This window comes from Galleria mellonella, unplaced genomic scaffold, assembly GCF_026898425.1.
Source record: "Galleria mellonella isolate WM207_F2 unplaced genomic scaffold, CSIRO_AGI_GalMel_v1 utg89, whole genome shotgun sequence".
NCBI classification, from domain to species: Eukaryota; Metazoa; Arthropoda; class Insecta; order Lepidoptera; family Pyralidae; genus Galleria; species Galleria mellonella.
In genome coordinates this window covers 740463-761053 of record NW_026442169.1, presented here as the reverse complement: position 1 = coordinate 761053, position 20591 = coordinate 740463, and the positions used below count along the sequence as shown (strand labels likewise).

Here is a 20591-nt window from a genome sequence, read left to right as displayed (position 1 = left end):
ATTTTTTTTTATGGGTGAAAATGGAATGGTAACCCGCCTGCGCTAACGGGATACACTGGCGGTGCACCAGTGAAGGGTGATAGATGAGAATGAAAATAGACCAGTTAGCCCATCGTTATGAATTCATCAGGAAATAGTCATGATAGTTTCCAGGGGGAACTGCGAGGAGATCGATCTGGTTAGGTATATTGCTAGCAACGGGATTCTTAACCCCCATTACTAACAATCCCTTTCCCCCCGTTTTTTTATACTTTTTTTTTTATACAACTCAAAATGCCAAACAAGCTGACGGCCCATCTACTGGGAAGCGGTAACCGTCGCCTATAGACATGAGCAGTACCATGGACATAACAGAGCATACTGTTTTGCCCATGATACCCCCCATGCGTTGCCATTCCTGAGGACTCAGGTGTTATTCCTCTGTACCCAGTAAATTCACGCCATATCCCACCCTTCAAACCGAAACAGCCATGCAAACACAGCTGCTTCACGGTTGAAACACGAATTGGACTGAGGTACCCAAGCAGTTGTTATTCCTCCGTACCCTTGGCCACTATTAAAGTAGGTTCTTTTAGAGGACACAATTTTAAATTATTTACAGTCTGTTCAAAAAGAGAGGAGCCGTTCAAGCATAAAATTTCTAACAATAAATTAGAATAATAGTAGCTACAGGTGTTTTACATTCAGTACTGTACCTGTTTATTATGGTTTCACTCGCGTAGAACAAGTTCCATGAGGAAAACAATAAAAACAGCCTATTTTTTTTACTCAAAGATTCAGTTCAAGTTCAGTAATTATAAAGATTTACCACATAAGAATATATCCCAAAAAAATGCTAAAACACATGTCTTTTAATTTTCTACCAAAAATTTAAATAAAAAAAGTAGGAATCTGCCATCGTACGGCTCGCCATCGACGGGGAGTTCACCCTCATACCCTATAGACTAGATGGTAGCGTACAACGCGGTTTCAGAGATGTTTTCTCCCACGAACACTCAGGTTATGGAATGATCTCCCTGCCGACATTTTCCCAAGAGACTACCTCATGGGGTTCTTCAAAAGGGGGCTAAAGAGGTTTCTTCAGAGTCGACAACGCGCGTAATACTCCTGATATTGCAGGTATTCATAGGCTACATTAACCGCTTAACATCAGGTGGGTCGTATACTTATTTGCAACCATAGTGGTATAAAAAAAGTCTACTAATTAAACTTGGCCCTTCAGAATCATTATCTTCCTATCCTTATCCCAATTTTTTGGGAACGGCGTCATGTTTTTATTACGAGACGATATTTCAAAAAATATTAAATCTTATCTCTTACTTATTTAATAATATGTATTTTATATTTACTTTATATGTACTTTATAACCGTATGGTCCCGGCATAGAATAGGCCACCCCTTCCTTTCCCGTGGATGTCGTAAGAAGAGACAGGGAGCTTATGCTGGAGGGATGGGCAGCAGCGTCTCTCTTAAAACATCGCCGGAAGCGAAACTGGCAACCCGACTGTCAAGCGTGGCAACTGGCAAAACCCGCCCTTATGAGGGAAGCTGTGTTCAGCATTGGTCAGTTGGCGGCTGATACAACATGTACTTTATTGCAACAATATAAAAAAGTTATATGAAGAATAATAATAAATAATAATGAAAATAAAGAAAAAAACCGGTCAAGTGCGAGTCGGACTCGCGCAACGAGGGTTCCGTACAAAATCATCAAGTGTATTTTTTTTTATTTATGAAATAACTACAAATTTACGATTTTGTGATATTCATCTTTATTTGTACTACACGACATTGCTTCTTGCCTAATTTCAGGTTACATTAATTACAGGTTTTGTTTCCCTTTACGGATACCAAAATATTCGATATAAATGGAACATAAACGGCCGTATCTTTTGATTGCTTCGATTTAGAAGCTCGATTTTTTCACTGCTTTGAGAAATTACAGACCTGAGTATACGATATTAATTTCAACTTGATACCTCCACGCGTTCCTAAGAAAAAGGGTCTTGACAGACGAACGGACGGATGGACGCACGGACTAACGGTCCTTATAGGATCACTTTATTGTCCAATCCGTTTTTTCCTTTGAAGTTACGAAACCCTAAAAAAGGCGTAAAAATAATAAAGTAAATTAAGAAAATAGAGTAATAAAGTTATCATTGACCTCTGCCAGACAACCTTTGGGGATAAAGAAGTGGGATGGGATGGGATGGGATAAACATTATTATTATTACTCTTATTTTACTGAAAGCTTTATTATGAATTGACAAGTGTCTTAAAGCTAACAGATTTCCATAATAAACTTTCAATCCCTTTTTTACCGTCGCGAAGTTGTGCGTCTTTTTGTATTCCATGGGATATATTTTAAGGAATGTGTTTAAGAACTCCATAAGCTATTGCCTATATCGTTCTTTCATGGACTACCGAGGGGGAAAGTGTCCAGTTTATGTCATAAAAATTTCATTTACCATACGCACTACTAATAGAGTATAATTTCCCCTCAACCTCTGTTTTTTATAAAGCTTTGCATGGGTGCAGTGCACGAGTAGTAACAATGTGGTGTCAGTGTGGAGTGATTACTATGGTATCCATTTCATCCTTCATAACTTCACATAATTCAAAACCAGCTCTGGTTACAAGTTACTAAATAATTATTATAGCTCGCTCTTTGTACAAAGTCTTATTGTGCAATAAAGAATAAATAGATAAATTTTTATTTTTATTTTAAATACTAGCGGCCCGTCCCATCTTCGCACGGGTGGACATTTTAAACAGTGGCCATTAAATCTGCACACGCGACGGAAGCTTAAAAATGCAGTAACTTCTCCCGTTTCCCCAACATTTCCCTTCACTGCTCTGCTCCTATTGGTCGTAGCGTGATGAAAAGTATACTATAACCTGCCCAGGAGTATAAAGAATAATTGTACCAAGTTTCGTTAAAATCCGTCGTGTAGTTTTTGTTTCTATAACGAACATACAGACAGACAGACAAAAATTTTACAGATTGCATTTCTGGCATCAGTATCGATCACTAATCACCCCCTGATAGTTATTTTGGAAATATATTTCATGTACAGAATTGACCAGAATACCAGAGGGAGACGTTGTACAAAAGTTTTTTATTTAATATATATTTAATTTGTATAACTTCAGTAGAAAAAAAATCAGGTCATATCTGTGTATAATATTAGTAAATGAGAAAATGTATAATTGAGGCGTAAAAATAATTTCGTAGCAAATTCTAAGGAAACGAAAACAAAGTGAGCGCGCCACGCCAAGTATTTAGAAAGCGCCAACTTTAGTGGTATTCCATGTTTTCTATTCATCCGCGAGAAACGACAAGTTCTTTTTTCTTAACCGCTTGTTTAAAATTTAATTTTTTAATACTTTAAACAAACATTCTACTACAGGATGATCAGCAGCTTACTTAGATTACTTAGCTTAGATACAGCTTTGTTTATCTGTTATTCTAAGTAGTATAAAAAAATCATTAACATGCTTTTAAATTATTCATATCAGTCGTTAACTATACACTGTAAGATTTTGCCAGTAGTTGCCACGCTTGGCAGACGGGTTAGCAACCGCAATTAGGTTTTTACAGATGTTTTAAAAGCGACGCTGCTGCCCATCCGTTGACCATTATGTTTCCTTAGTTGCCTGTTTTTTTTTTTTGATGGGTGAAAATGGTACGGTAAGCACGCCTGCGCTAACGGGATACGCTGGCGGAGCACCAGTGAAGGGTGATAGATGAGAATGAAAACATGCCAGTTAGCCCATCATGATGAATTCATCAGGAATTAACCATGATAGTTTCCAGGGAGAACCGCGGAGGTCGACTTGGTTGGGTGTATTGCTAGCAATAGGATTCTCAGTCTCCATTACTAACAATCCCTTTCCCCTTTTAGTCGCCTATTATGACACCCACGGGGTGGCCCTTTCTATGCTGGGACCATACGGCTAAATTAATATATATAAAATTATGCTACATCAGATTTCGTGTGTTTCGGTTTAAAGGGTGAGATATAGTAATGAAATTACAAGGTACAAAGATCTTGAGGGTTTTTTTAATGGGTGATAATGGAATGGCCTGCGCTATCGGGATACGCTGGCGGAGCACCAGTGAAGAATGATAGGTGAGGATGAAGCAGGTCAGTTGGCCCATCGTAACGAATTCAACAAGAATTGTTCACGATGGTTTCCAGGGGGAACCACGTGGAGGTAGACCTAATAGGGCATATTGCTAACAATAGGGCTGTCAAACTCCATTGCTAACAATCTTTTTCCCCCCGATCTTAAGGGTTGTCCTCACTAATATCATGAATGGTATCATGAGCGAAACAGTATACTCTGTTATGTCCATGGTACTGCTCATGTCTATAGGCGACGGTTACCACTTTCCATCAGGTGGGCCGTCAGCTTGTATGCCATTCTAAGTTGCATAAAAAAAGTAATACTAAGTGACTTTTTGCTAATGTAGCTTTGTATAAAGGAAAAAAAATTCGAATTTATTAATTACAAATAAACAATGAAATTTTCCCTCTTTATAATATATGTAATATTAGTATAGATGTCTCCCTCGACGTTACGCTCATCGGGCTTCAGGTTTGAAGTTTCAACTTAAATAGTTTGGAGGCTAGTCTGCAAGTTGTTATCGGGTCGAAGAGCACCAACTTATTTAAGTTAGCCCTACTTGACCTTCACACTAAATTATTCAAATATTACCCATCAAGGATTTTCTATTGTATTGTTGTTTTACAACAGTATTGAATATCGATCGAGGCAATGATTATTAAGATCATGTTCCACAGAAAAAAACCGAGGGCCTACCATGGAATGTTTTCCGAAATTTAGGAGCTGATCGAAACACAAATTCGATGTTAAAGTTACATAATACTTACCATTTAAAAACATTAAAAATATTATTCCTTTGGATTTTTATGGTAGGATTTATGACAAACGAAATCTTAAGCTCCATTTACTGGGCCAATTTAGGTATGAAAGAAAACACGAAATTGAGTCCGAAACTTCGAAATTTCATTTCATGTTAGCCCTCTCATGTATTTCAATTATAGCAAAACTAGTTTTTTTTTATTATTATTATTTAAAAACAAAACTACTTAACCGACTTTTATAAAATTTCTACGGAAAAAATTTGGAGTTATGAGGTAACAAATATAAAAGAAAAATACAACCGATTACCAAAGCGCATTTTTGAAGCTATTTGAAAATTAAAATGCCCAATAAGAACAATGATTTTAATAGTAAACATTAACCGAACTACTTATTACTTAATAGTTAAATAGGTATATCACAACATATTTATTATATTAATATATTATATATATTTTGTATATATTTATAATATTATTCGATGTCAATTTATATTAAAAGGTATAATTAATTTTTTAAATAATGTATGTTCGCCAAACGCTGTTTTAACCTAACAGTTAACTGGTAAAGAATGCCATATGCCATTTGTACAAATTTTATTGTGCAATAATGAATAAATAAATATAAAAAAATCTTCAGTTTATAGTGTATGTATATAGTTATAGTGATTCTTACACCAAGCAAAACAAAACACTTTTCCGGCATGTGGATAGAATCCTTCGTCACGGGTCGTGCACATGCGACCTTCGCCCGGCCCTGTTTGAAAGGGAGTAATCGTCGGAATTGCGGGACAATGACAACAATTGCAATTATTTTTAAGCGACTTTCAAACAGTGGAGATTCTCGATTCGGATATTTTATTTTATTTATTTACTTTAATGCACAGTGTAATTATAGATAGATAAATAGATACTCTTTATTATTTCCTCCAAAAGATTGCAGTAGTAAACTTATTAAAGATAGATATAAATTACAAATGTTTACACTAAGAAAGTTTTTTTTAATGAACGATAATGGTATGGTAACCCCGTCTGTACCAACGGTATACGCTGGCGGGGCTACCAGTGTGGAATGATAGGTGAGAATGGAAAGGCAGATCAGTTAGCCCATCCTGATGAATACACCTGGAATTCAGCACGATGGTTTCCAAGGGGGACCACATGGAAGTTGACCTGACAGAGTATATTGCTAGTAATGGGACTGGTAGTTCGCATGACTAACAATTCCTTCCCCCCTCCTCCATAAAGTTAGGAGTGCTCAATAGAGTGAGACAGTATTTCACGCTGGAACTCCGCCTGAAATTGTATAAAGCTCAAGTCAGGCCACATATGGAATACTGTTTTCGCTCTGGACAGGAGCGCCACAGTACCAACTCCTTTCGTTAGACCGCATTCAAAGTCAGGCGGCTCGAATTGTTGACGATCAGCGCCTTACTGTCCGGCTCGACCCACTGAAACTGCGTAGAAATGTTACATCTTTGTGCATTTTCTAACAAATTTATCACGGCGAGTGCTCTGAGGAATTGTTCAGATTGATACCTGCTACTGATTTTCACCACCGTACAACCCGCCACAAACTAAAGTTTCACCCCAACCATCCGGACAAGTGGCGGGTTTCCACCGTGAGTTTTTCAAGGCACTTTCCATGCACAACCACTCTTTGCAATCAACTTCTAGCAGCAATATTTCCGAACCGATACGACATCATAAACTTCAAGAAAAGAGCATATTCCTTTTTAAAAGGCAAGCAGCACACCTGCAATACCTATGGTGTTATTGTTTTTTTTTTATACAACTTAGAATGGCAAACAAGCTGACGGCCCACCTGATGGAAAGTGGTAACCGTCGCCTATAGACATGAGCTGTACCATGGACATAACAGAGTATACTGTTTCGCCCATGATACCCCCCATGCGTTGCCATTCCTGAGGACTCAGGTGGTACTCCTCTGTACCCAGTAAATTCACGCCATATCCCACCCTTCAAACCGAAACACAGCCATGCAAATACAACTGCTTCACGGTTGAAACACGAGTGGGACAGAGGTACCCAAGCAATCGACTTTTGAACAAAGTCTCCCTCTGTTGTGAATGCTCAGTGGCAGCGGTAATCGTTTGCCACCTGTGTTATAAAATAAACCATTCTTTTTGAGGTGATTGAAATAGCAGTTTTTCTATATGAAGCAAAAAACTGCTTGTTTACAACAAGCAGTCTTTAAAAGAAATTCTAAATAACAAGTTAGTTAACAGTGATAATTTTCATTGTACAATACGAATATACTGGAGGCTCCTAAAGTGAGGTAATCTGCTGAGGTATGCACTATGCATGCCTGTGAGAGGCTTGTGCGTTCCGTGCCTCGCATTACTGTCATTTTACTGCAAGATACGAGCTGTGAGCGTTTTTATTACAAGCTTATATTTAAAAATAAATAAATAAAGCTTTTTTAGAGATACTCTGTAAAAAGTCTCGCTTCTTCTACTCATTTCCTTATTCAACTAATCAATCAATAACTTTCTTTAACTTTTTTTAAACATCTTTCAAAGAAATTAGGGGTTTGTTATTCATAATTTTTTTTTAGTAATTTCACGTGACTACCTTGTTAATTTGTGTTGTATAAAATAACGTAATATATAAGTAACCTTTCCACTGCGTATTGAAAAAACAACTTCTCTCTGGCCTTTTTCGTAATCTCTCAATAAACTACGTGTCACTTTTATAAAACTTTTATTAACAATAACAGTTTGAAATCGGTTTAGATCATTTTTTTTTTGTAATCTATGAGGTTTATTTATATGTTAGTAGTTCTGTGACGATTGAAGTTGACATTTTGGTTCGGATTGATACCTACTCCATTTTTTCACCAAGTTTCAACCCGCCATAAACTAAAGTTCCATCCCAACCATCTGGATGCACTGCTTCTGGTGTTGCGGGTGATCATGGGCGGCGGTAGTCACTTACCATCAGGTGAGCCGCATGCTCGTTTGCCCCCTGTGTTATTAAAAGATTTAACAGAATTTCTTTTTTTTTGTAACTACTTGCGAGTAATATCATTACGTCGTTAATTCGAGGCCGATTCTGATGATTTCTTTTGCAAGGTTTACTGTCATGTTTGTCCGATATATAAATTAGTGAGGTTTGCGACTGACATTTTCTTTGCAGAGCAAAAAACTACATGTTTTCAACATGCAAATATATTTTCGTTATCAATTTTATTAATATTGAGATCAGAAAGAAAGAAAGTAATATTTATTTAGTACATTCTAACTTGTATAAAAAAAAATTAAATGTTTTTATACATTGAATATACATAAAGGAATTTAGAATATAAATGATGGAGCAACACAATAACCTGGTACAGCATGTATGTACTACAGCTATTAATTACTTACTAACTTAACTATATTAACAATTATTAATTATTTAACAATTTTCTTATTGCACTGCACGCGTAAACATAGAAATGACTCCATAAGCATCATTATTATCTACTTTAATTATTTTAACTGGGAAATACATAAACATTTGCACCAAAATCAATTAAAATAGTTGATAATCTATAGATATGTTTTCGTGCGTACACAGTAACTGCTTCGGTGGGGTACGTGCACTAATAATATTGACCAAACTTTAACCAATTACTCGCTGAATTCTTCGGTGACAAGTGTCGAATCACTGCAAGGTTTTGTCCCATACAAGTTTTTACATTAGTACCCGGTGTGCTATTTTGTATATAGTATTTGAACTAAATAAAATATACCAATATATAAAGTTTCCATTGCTAAGCCTTCTCCTTGGGGGGGTTTGCCAGTAGTTGCCACGCTTGACAGGTGGATTGGCAAACATAGTTAGACTTTGTTTATTTGTTTGTAGTTTTAAGAGGAACGTTGCTGCCCATTCCTCGACCTCCCTTAGTCCTCTCTTACGACACCCACGGGAAAGCAAGAAAATCATTTTACCATACAGTACAACAAAACGTCACTTGCACCCAGCTACTCCCTGTAAAGTAAACAAACTAAACAATATATATATGCATTTAACATGTGGAAACATCTTTTAACTGATCATTGCGTTAAAAGATAAACGAAAAATTCCGTCCTTTGCTCAAACAGATGAAGAAATTCCATCAAAAATGAATTAGAAAACTTGAGAGGCTCTTGTATTTATATAGGTTATAGAATAATTATTTAAAATCGATGAATTTATAACTAATCCCTTCAGTTTATTTTTCTTTTTAACATTCTCTTATTAAAAAGCTGGCATTGGTTAACTTTTGTCCATTTTTTAAACCAAATTTGTCTAAATACACAGAGTGGAATAGAAATCGTTAGCATGTTTTGAAAGGAGTTTTCAATCGACTTCTAAAAGGAGGTTCTCAACTTTGTTTAATTTTTTTTTTTGTATTTGTTACCTTATAACTCCGTCAAGTTAAAGTTTCTTTCAGTTATTTTTTTTTATTAACTGAAAAGATTTATTTACAGATTCGTTCCATAGAATTTTTTTCAATTTCAGGTAGTTTAGTTTCAAAATCAAAATGATTGGTTTTTAATATCAATTGAAGTCAATTTGTATGTATGTACTGTTTATTACTTCTTGACACCTTGACAATAAAAAAATTAACATAGACTGAAGAAGGGCATATGTACTTTATATTATTCTCAATTTCGTGTATAATATAGTATATGTCATATATGTGTAAGTATATTTGTTATTTATATATATATTTATTCTTTTATATATGTAATTTTAGTATATATGTATATCAATAATTAGTAGTACCGCATTCGAGTATTCTGACACTTCCCTATGGTTGGCTGGGAGAGAATGCTTTTAGCATTAAGTCCGCCATGTACACATATTTGTACTAATGAATAAATAAATAAATAAATATGTTACTCCACTTCTTTTTAAAGGACAATTAAATCTCGTACAAAGTCGCGAGTAAAAAATAGTACGAAAAATATGTTGCGAACAAATGCCTCCGTACCCTGTAATTTTATGGCATATCCCTCCCTTACCGTGTACCCTGCCAGAGTATACCGATAGAGCAGGCGGTTTCACCGTTCCATTATCATTCCATACAAAAATATCAGTACCACTCGGTGCATTTTTTGAATAGAGAAATAATAAAGCAACTCTTGATATCATTCATATAATATAAACATATAATTAGATTAATATAAACATACACATAATTTATTTAATAAATAAATATATACATATACTAAATAAATACATAAAAAAATTACTATGTAAAACAATTTACTGTAATCATCATCTTCCTACCCTTATCCCAATCATTTGTGGTCGGCGTAATATGATTTTATCCATATTACAAAAAGATTTGGTTTTTTAGTTTTACGACCGGCCACCTGCCTGACGGCCACCCTCTTTGGGAATAAAACAATTTACTGTAATATACAAGCAAATAGCAATATATGACTCAAACAGAGTAACCAGCAAATCTAAGTTTAAAGGAAAAGTATTTTTTTTTTTTAAGAAATAGACACGCAATTTATTTTTAACAGCTAGTTTGCAATAGATTCGTCGAAACATTTTATTCGTTACGACCTTTTCGGATACTAAAACTTGCTATTAAGACAAAATAAATTAAAAACATAAGAGAGAGTGTAATTTATAATCTATTTAACTTTTAAATGGTATAAACAACGTTGGATATCACCCGTTTTATTGACAATAACATTTGAATGCCCTATAAAGCGTACACAAAAGCTCGCGGAACCCTTGCGTCTGCTCTTTCGACAGCCCCTAATTTGGTTACGAGTAAGCACATGCATTCCTATAAGCCAGTAATTTGCTGTTTTTTTCCTTAGGTAATCTGTTTTAAGATTTGTAAACATGTAAATCTTTACTAATTTTTTTTTATGGGTGATAATGGAATGGTCACCCCACCCGCGATATCGGTATACACCGGCGGGGCACCAGTGAGAGATGATAGGTGAGGATGAAGCAGGCCAGTTAGCCCATCGTAACGATCAACATTTGAATTTAGCCATGAATACAGAGTGACTATCATTGTGAATATCAAGTTCGGGCTTGGTTTTTACAACATCGTTATGCGGGTGATAGGTGATTTGATTCGCGGCACAAGTTTGTTCTGCAAGCTGCATTTTTAAATAGATAGCAAGGATGCCGCGGCACTAGTAGGTACATTGTATTCAAGTTTCTCCAGAAGACGTGACCAATCAATGTGATTATTCACCAACTTATGGAGACATGACAGACTATTCATAAAAGCTGATTGTTAAGTTTATTTGAATAAAATTTAATTATTATTATATATAGGTATATTATATTTCTGTATATACTTACCGTGTTCCTTTTAAATAAATATTCGCTCTTGCATTCACACGTGCGAACTTGGGATACAATTAAATCTAATACTTGTTAACATTGTGCTAAAATTCGTTCTCAATAATTTTAAACTCACCAACTGGGCACACCTCTGCTTACTTTCCGGTAATTTTTATTTTGCAATTAATTTTATTTATACTGTCTGCCGTTCAGCCTGGCCATCTGCGCTCTCTCGAAGATTAGATAAAGCAAAACCATAGACAAAGGTAAAAACAAAATTACAATAAGTCATTTTTTTAAATAAAATAATCTACGTCTACTCGTAAATTAATATTTGTTGTGTACCTCACATGATTACGAGTACCTTTTCTTTTTTACATGGGGAAATCCTCACGAGAGACCCACACACACCGGAGGAGGCATGTGGATACTGCCGGACTCTTACCGGCTAAAACCACCACCACCATGATTACTAGTATCTTTTAAAAAATTATCTGGGTTTTTAAAATTAAGACAGAAACAAACGCTATCAATTACAAAAGGAAACATCGAAATCGTTTCAGAATCGATAAAAAGATAACTTAATTTATACTAAACAAATACATCGAATCTAATTTGAAATAATTTTGGTCAAGATCAATTTCCCAAAGGCATATTTTTTAAGAAAAGTTTTCAATTTTTTACCAAAAAACCTTCCATTATCTTTCGATTAAAAAAAATATGAATAAATAAATAATATTTTTATTATTATAAAGATTATATAAACAATGGAAATAAAAAATACAAACGCTCAGCAAAAGGTGTCCCCTCAGATTTATGCTTCCTACAGTTCCGATTGTCAAAAGATTCCTATAATCTCTTACAATATAATTTATTCGCAAAACATGTGTGTAAAAATATCACATACTTAAAATTTTATATCAGTACCGTAAACTTGCCATGTGGTCCCGACATAGAACGGGCCACCCCTTCCTTTCCCATAGGTATCATAAAAGATCCCTTAGTCATCTTAACGATCGAAATACAGGCAGCAGGGTCCCTCTTAAAACATCACCAAATGCTAACTGCGGTTACCAACCCGCTTGCCAAGCGTGGCAACTACTGGCAAAATACCCCATTATGGGAGAGATCTATAGAAATTTTATCAAATTCGCTTCAAAAGTTTCATTTTAACTCAAAATAACTGCTTTTAGCACTAGTGAAGTCAGATTTTTGTAGATAATTACTTGAAGTTGATTTAAAACTACAGACGAATCGAGAAACTTCTCGGTTTCTCTACTAAAACTAAAATCGGTTAATATAAAAGGTCAGCAGTGAAGCTACTCCAGTACAGTACACACGCCTATATTCATTAGGGATCGCTCTCCATTTATTAACTCTAAATGACTCTGAAAAGATCTCATTGTTCGATCGTTAATCGAATAACACAGTTAAGTTAATCTTAATAGCAGTTAAACGTTAAACCTAAGAAATAAGATGAAGTATAATTGAATGACGAGAATAAAACTGAATAAAGTAAGCCAAAATATGGCTGTGTTTTGATCTCAAAAGATATGGTAGTTTGATTAGAAGAATTGAAGATTGTATGCCACAAAAATCGACTTCAGTTGTGTACAAAATTAAATATGTTGATCTAAAAATTAAACGACTGGATCAATTTTTACAAATAGACTTGTTTACAAGCATTTTTAAACTGTAATTATTTTAAATGAAAGCGGTTTGGTTCGAAAAGTTGTTATCTGCTTAGAAAAACCTACAAGAATCTCAATAAGTGCTCTTTTAAATCTCTGTGAGCATATATGTATTATAAATACACATTTTTTTTAAATATATGTAAATAAAATTACATGGTCATTTAAAAAAACGTACATGATCGTTTAACACCATGCACGTTTGTCATTCAAGTGATCACAATTTTGACCTTAGTAATGGCAAATTATGAGTGGTATCACGGGTATCAGAATTTATTCTGTGACGCTCACGGCACAGTTACTGTCTATAGGCGACCGTTACTACTATCAATCAGGTGGGCTGTCAGCTTGTTGGACATTCTCAGTCATATAATTATTTTTTTAAATATCTGTCATATGAGAGAAGAGAGAAATCTAAAAGGACTTAATTTCGAAAAGTACTCGTAATTATAATCAACATTCTGTAAATCAAAAAAAAATCTCATACATACACAACAATTGCTTAATCCTCAAGCAAGAATACCATATCTTAAAAGAAACCAAGTATCGAAATTAAGGGCAGAACTCTGAACACCCAGACCCGAATACAGAAAAGCTCAGTCCTAAATTGTCGTGACCAGAAATCAAATCCGAAACCTCATTGCTACGAGTCCTCTACTGTACCTTGGAGATCATCAGAAGACAAATATAGCCGAATTACAACGCGCTTCCTTTATTTACAATTTATATTGAGCGAGAAAAAGTCTGCATTACCATCAGTCCTCAAATTAGGCCAGACCTGTATCTTGGGGACTATAAAACTATTTACGAAGTCGATTAACGATTTACACGAGTAAATCCGCATGTTACAATAATTCAACACCACTCGGCGATCTCAATTTAAATCTTCAGAGGCCACCGCAAAGCCTGTACAGTGTACACACGGGGTCACTTCATTATTTTTGTTTGCAAAGCAATCTATCGACAACGGGCGGCTGTTTGCGCGTCTGTGTCAACACAGCAAATTGTGGCATGTTTACAGCCACAATGTCCATCTTCTAAGTCAAAGAAAATGGATTTTGGCAATGTTACTTTGTGGGCTTAACGATACGGGATTGAAGATTCTAATTTAAGTCATGCCAACGAATGATCTCGTGATTGTGCATACAGAACTTCAGAAGTTGTTAATTGTAAACGAAGTAATAATTTAGAAAATCCGGGTCATAAAAAAGAAATTAATATTTTTAGCGTATTGTTATACATAAATCTAAATCAATAGCATGTTTATAAAGAATTTACATTATTATCTGAGTAGAAAAAAGTAAAATACATTGAAAGCATGTATACAACGGAAATTTTATGAACTTACTACGTTTGTCATTTTCGCCATTTGTTTCGACTTTATCCGGAAGACTTCTTGAAGGTGCGTATGTCACTTCGCATCACAGCGTCTCGCCATGCACAAATGAAGAATGATGGATTGGTTGATGTCAAAATAATTGTCAAAAATAACAAACATAGTAAGTTTATAAGTTTCCCGTTATGTTATGTTATGTTATGCCTCTGTACTCTGTAATTTCATTGCCATATCCCACCCTTCAAACCGAAACACAGCCATGCAAACACAACTGCTTCAACGTTGAAACACGAATGGGACAGAGGTACCTAAGCAAACGACTTTTGTACAAAGTCTCCCTCTGGTAATGTTTGCTAAAATGATCCCCGCTCAGCATAATGTTGCAACCGAGGAGCTATAGCGCTGATTTTCAGCGGTAGCCGTTTGGGTAGGACTAGCATATTAACATTCTGCTCTTCTAAAAAGTATATTGAAAAAGTTTTATTATATTATTTATATTTATTTTGAAATGTGGAAGATGGCAATGAAATTACAGGGTACAGAGGCATAACACCTAAGTCCTCAGGAATGGCAACGGATGGGAGGTATCATGGCGAAACAGTATACTGTTTTATGTCCATGGTACTGCTCATATCTATAGGTGACGGTTACTACTTACCATCAGATAAGCCGTCAGCTTGTTTGTCATTCCAAATTGCATATTTTTTTTGCTACATTGAATGTAATGAAACAATGCTCCCGCGCAGGGGGAGAGCCCGGGGCCGGAGCGGCGGCACGGCGAGAGCGAACCGCCCGAGATGCCCCCGCCGGACACGCCGCCCGCCCCCAACGCGCCCCCAGACCCACCGCCCGCCGCCACCGCCGCCGCCACGGCTAACAGCACCGTCACTGTAAGTTACGAAATGGTAACCCCGCCTGCACTGTCGGTGTACCCTGCGGGGCACCAGTAAGGGATGAGATGAGGATTAAAGCAAATCAATCGACCCATAGTGACGAGTTCAACAGGAATTACGATGGTTTGCAAGGGGAAATACTAGCATCAGGATTGTTGTTTTAATGTAAATAACTACTGGTTTGAGTCGCGTGCGCAGTTAGTCTCGCACTCGCTTCACACCCACTCATGACTAAGGGTCCCGAATGTTCCTGAAACTAGTCGAGCTTTCTCAACCAAAATACACGTGAGCTAAACCGGTAGCTCTTACATTAAAATACAAGTACACCTTTCGTAGATACTCGTTGGTATGTAGAATAAAATCTCCATAACCGAACATCAATTATCCGAATATTCGATTATCCGGACTTATGCTTCACGGCTCTAATTACCGATTTAGAATCTATTATTTTTATAGCTCATATTTATTTTATCGTTTGATTTGACCATTTAGATTATATTATTTTTGATTATTAACACCTCCGTTTTTATTTGATCCGGATAATCGTGATTCTACTGTATACAGTATAGCTATGTCTAAAAATTTTGGTCCCGCCAGCTTAACCAACTGGACGTCACGTTTAATTATCTTTCATTCTGTCCTTTGTGGGATTACTCAGTGAACCTATCTATACTTATACCTGATCAGATATTAGTAATACGACAGCTATAAAGATTTTAAGAATATTTTGCTGAACTAGGTGTTTTCTTGCAGAAGTCTATATTACTGGTTATTTGATTAAAATTATTTTGTTTAATTCCGCTACCGTTAGTACAGCATTCGCAGACGCACACATACTAATGGTAGCGGAATTAAACAAAATAATTCCAATTGAATAACCAGTCACTGATAAACCGTTTTCTTAAATTGCTGTTCATTTTAATTTAATTTATTCGTAACAATATTACATCGTGTTGGATATTTTTTTTTATAATTTATAAAATATAATAAAAAAAATTACAATAAATTGAAAAAGTATGAAGGAATGAAATAATTAATAATAATTGTACAAAAATTATAAAATTTAAAAATGTCATTGGTAAGCAATTTTAATACAGCACATATGAAAATTGCTTAGCCACTCTATATTTGAAGGATTCGAGATCCGAGGTTTAAAAATCATTAATTGAGTAGATGCACCTTTCCAACAAATGTTAGTAATTATTTCGATTTGCCATATCATTGAAACTTAATTTAATCTGCAGCAAACCCAAAAAACCTGTTCGGTTGTGGTGTCGTTAACTCCGGAGCGGCAGCGCGAGACATGGGCCAAGAAAGCGGAGTTTCTACTGGCGGTCGTGGGGTTTGCCGTCGATCTGGGCAACGTGTGGAGATTCCCCTACATCTGTTACCAGAATGGTGGCGGTAAGTTGCAGAGAGTTCTATATTTATTACCCTGTTATGCAAATAACAATAGAATACATTTTATATTGACTTCAAAAAGAAGGAAGTCCTTTTTTTTATACAACTTAGAATGGTAAACAAGTTGACGGCCTACCTGATGAGAAGTGATAACCGTCGCCTACAGCGGGGAAAGGGATTGTTAGCAATGGAGTTTGCCAGCCTCATTGCTAGCAATATGCCCTATTAGGTCGACGTCCACGTGGTTCCCCCTGGAAACCATCGTGAACAATTCTTGTTGAATTCGTCACGATGGGCCAACTGACCTGCTTCATCCTCACCTATCATTCTTCACTGGTGCTCTAAGGAGCAAGGAAATAACAAAAAAAAAGCAAACTGCAAGTACTGGGACAACAATAAAATCCAAACTGATTTCCACAGGTGCATTTCTAATTCCGTACTGCGTGATGCTGTTGTTCGGCGGTCTGCCGCTCTTCTTCATGGAGCTGGCCCTCGGTCAGTACCATCGCTGCGGCTGCCTCACGCTCTGGAAGAGAATATGTCCAGCTCTCAAAGGTATGTTCTTATTTATTGAACATTAATACACCTACAGAGTGTAAAATGCGTACTTTACACAATATGGCGTTATCTACCAATCGACCATAGACCATAACAGAAAATATAACTAACATTAAATGTTAATTGAAGTAAACCGCAACGCATTAATGGAAACCGCGTTCAAATCGGTTAAGCCGTTTCTGAGATTAGCGTACACAGACTTACACAAACAGACAAAAATTCTAAAAATCATTGTCTTAGGTTTTATTGCGTTCATAAAGCCCTCCCTGTAATATTTTTTTCTTGTATATCTTCCATGTACAGACAGCGACCAGTTACGATTTTATTATATGTATTGATAATAGTTAAAAATTAAAAAAAAAAAACATTATATTCGAATACTTTTGAATATAGTAGACTTTGTAACGAGGTGATCGAAGTCATAGAAAAATGCCATAGTTATTGCCATTAGCTACGAAACTGTGAAGACATGTTTATTTATTTGTTACAAAATCACGCCTAAACGACTGAACGGATTCCAATAATCTATGCTAACCCTAACAAAACGGGGGAAAAGCGATTGTTAGTAATGGAGACTGAGAATCCCATTGCTAGCAATATACCCAACCAGGACGACCTCGCGGTTCCTTCTGGAAACTATCATGGTTAATTCCTGATGAATTCATCATGATGGGCTAACTGGCCTGTTTTCATTCTCATCTATCACCGTTCACTGGTGCTCCGCTAGCGTATCCCGTTAGCGCAAGCGGGGTTACCATACCATTTACATCAAATAACGTATCAATATAAAAAGCATATCATACACCAGTTTTTAAGTTTTATTTTTTTGCAATGGATGAAAATAAAATGAGTCACGTGCAATTAGACCTTATAGGATCATATTGCTAGCAATAGGGTATAACCCCTCCCCATTTATAAGTTAGACCTTAAGGAATACAACTATCCAATTTGATGTAACAGTTTTTGAATTATGCCTGAACAAACGTATAGATTTATAAATAGATAGATTTATTAGCCAGGTCATTGTTTTTTACAAATATTGTTTTATTGCGATGTACAAATATTCGTCTTATAGTTTAAAACATGGAAACTCATTATTGACTAGGTACAAGTTATTATATTTAACAGTACATCGATTATTCATTCGAGTAATAATAATAAAATCATAATATAGCGGTTACCGTAGCCTATGAACGCTGGCAATACCAGGGATATAACACACGCGTTGCAGAACCTGAAACAACCTCTTTACCGCTTTTTTTTAAGTTTATTTTAGTTTAGTTGGAAGATAATTTGAGCATTCATGGTAGAAACATCTCTGGAACCGCGCTGTACGCGACCATCTAGGCTGTAGGGTATGAAGGTGAACTCCTTATCGATGGCGAGCTGAACGATGGTAGAAAGTGTCAGTGGACATCATATTGAACAATTCCTCTGAACACACATTATTGTATTACTAAAATAAAAAGTAAGATGAGATTACAAAAAAATGCAAACCACAATAAAATACTTGAGCCAGCTAAGTGATTGTCATCGGATATTGAGAGACTTGCCCTCTGGGACAGCTCTCGGTCTGTTTGTTCGTCACTTGCCGTATTGGGCGTCCATTAATACCTTTATTTGGGATCCGGATTGTCGATAGGGAAATCATTCCGGTGTAAATACTTCAAACGGCTCGTCGTAAATTAAAGTGATACTTATTAATTTCCCGTTACTTATGTCTATATTTTGTATCGAATAAAAAAGAATATAAATTTTACAAATAAGCAAGTATCCTAGGCACCCTACCAGCTGGCAGTGATCTCAAAGAAATATATATATATATATATATATATATATATATATATATATATATATATATATATATATATATATATATATATATATATATATATATATATTTTTCAATTACTTATATCTAATTAAATAAATTATGTCTATAACCAAGTTAAAAAAAAATTACAAATAATAAAATGATACTTTATACGCAGTGTTGCCAGACTGGATACTTTTCTTGTGAGTTTGGATAAAAAATATTGTATTCGTGAAATTTTGAAGTAATGAAATTCTTGAAGAATTCTAGGTGATTTTTTTGAGGACAGGAAAAGAAACATCTTACCTGTTACTCTCAGCTGGAACTATTAATTGAATTGGATGATTCTGTAATAATTTATATGCAAAAAATATCTTATATGAACGAGACAAAATCAAAAGAGAAATTTATTAATAATAAAATATAGAACTGTTAGTAATAAATAATTTAAGATTGTTCCATAAAAAAAAAAAACAAAATTAGGTCAATTGCTGTAAAACCAATTATTTTGATTTGAAAACTAAGTTCCTAAATCAATTTGGATAACATTTTTTTGAGACCAATTTGAAAATATATCTATTCAGTTAAAAAACCAATTTTCCAAATTAATTTACAACTTATGGAAGTCACGAGATAACAATCATGAAGAAAAATACCACCGAATTGAGAATCACCACTTTTTTTGGAGTCAGGTTGAAAAGTATCGCTGTTTATACGAAGCAATTTCACTAATGTTAAAAGAATGGGCGAAACAGTATACTCTGTTATGTCCATGGCACTGCTCATGTCTATAGGCGACGGTTACCACTTTCCATCAGGTGGGCCGTCAGCTTGTTTGCCATTCTAAGTTGTAAAAAAAAAAGAATGAAATGCAGACAAATCCCCATTGAAAGGCTCGTCTCATCGGATGTCCACTTTGGAAATCAAACTGGAGTGTACACACAGTACCTTTTATATAAGGTGATACATTAGGCTAGGAACTTTATAAATATACAGTAGGCAATGCTTTTAACGCTAAGACAAATGGTCGAGCTGTGAGTAGTGCGGATGGGCCTTGTTAAAATGTATGAATGGGCCGATTGCACTCGTTGTGGGACAAGAGGAACTTACCATAGTGATGTGCCGTGTTGGGCTTTGATATTCGAATTGTTTTGGTACGTTTCGAAAATCGAATATTGATTGAAGTTTTTGGACTCGGATAAGTACTCAAGTATTTGTGGATGTTTCGCGAGTACTTCAACAGTGCCGTTTTGCAATAAGCTGCAAAATGAACGACAAAAAAGAGGCTATTCTTTCTGTTTCTATTTTTTCATCTCCTTCTCTTTTTGTTAACTACCTTCAATCGTATATTTTACTGTAATTATGTACCATATGTACCTATACAGAATTTACAAGTACTAAACCAATATAATCCAAACTATAACCCAAAATTTTCAATAAAAAATATTTAAAAATCTCCATAAAATTATTTTTTTTTAAATTTTGCGTATAGAAAATTTTTCACCCAAAATTGTGAAAAATATATAATCTGACAACACTGTAAAACATATACAATTATGAACCTTTAGTGTATTGTAACGATGTTGCCACATTTGTATAACATTTGTTACATTTTTCGTAATTTACCAAAAGATACAGAGAGTGCAATTGTAATCATTAGCTCTCATTTTTCATTTTTCTCAAAAAAAAAGCGTTAAT

The 20591-nt window shown here is 35.3% G+C and overlaps 1 protein-coding gene across 2 annotated transcripts in view; it reads left to right on the top strand.

Moving 5' to 3' along the window:
• Positions 1-20591, top strand: part of LOC113519918 (sodium-dependent serotonin transporter) — a 53766-nt gene that overhangs the window by 1590 nt on the left and 31585 nt on the right. For both annotated transcript variants that reach the window (XR_008253717.1, XM_052902255.1), the window contains exons 2-4: positions 14975-15118; positions 16366-16525; positions 16943-17077. Coding sequence is in view for 1 of the 2 variants with exons in the window: in XM_052902255.1 (XP_052758215.1) it covers positions 15026-15118; positions 16366-16525; positions 16943-17077 (388 nt within the window). In the remaining variant the exon portion in view is untranslated. The remainder of the gene's footprint in view (positions 1-14974; positions 15119-16365; positions 16526-16942; positions 17078-20591) is intronic.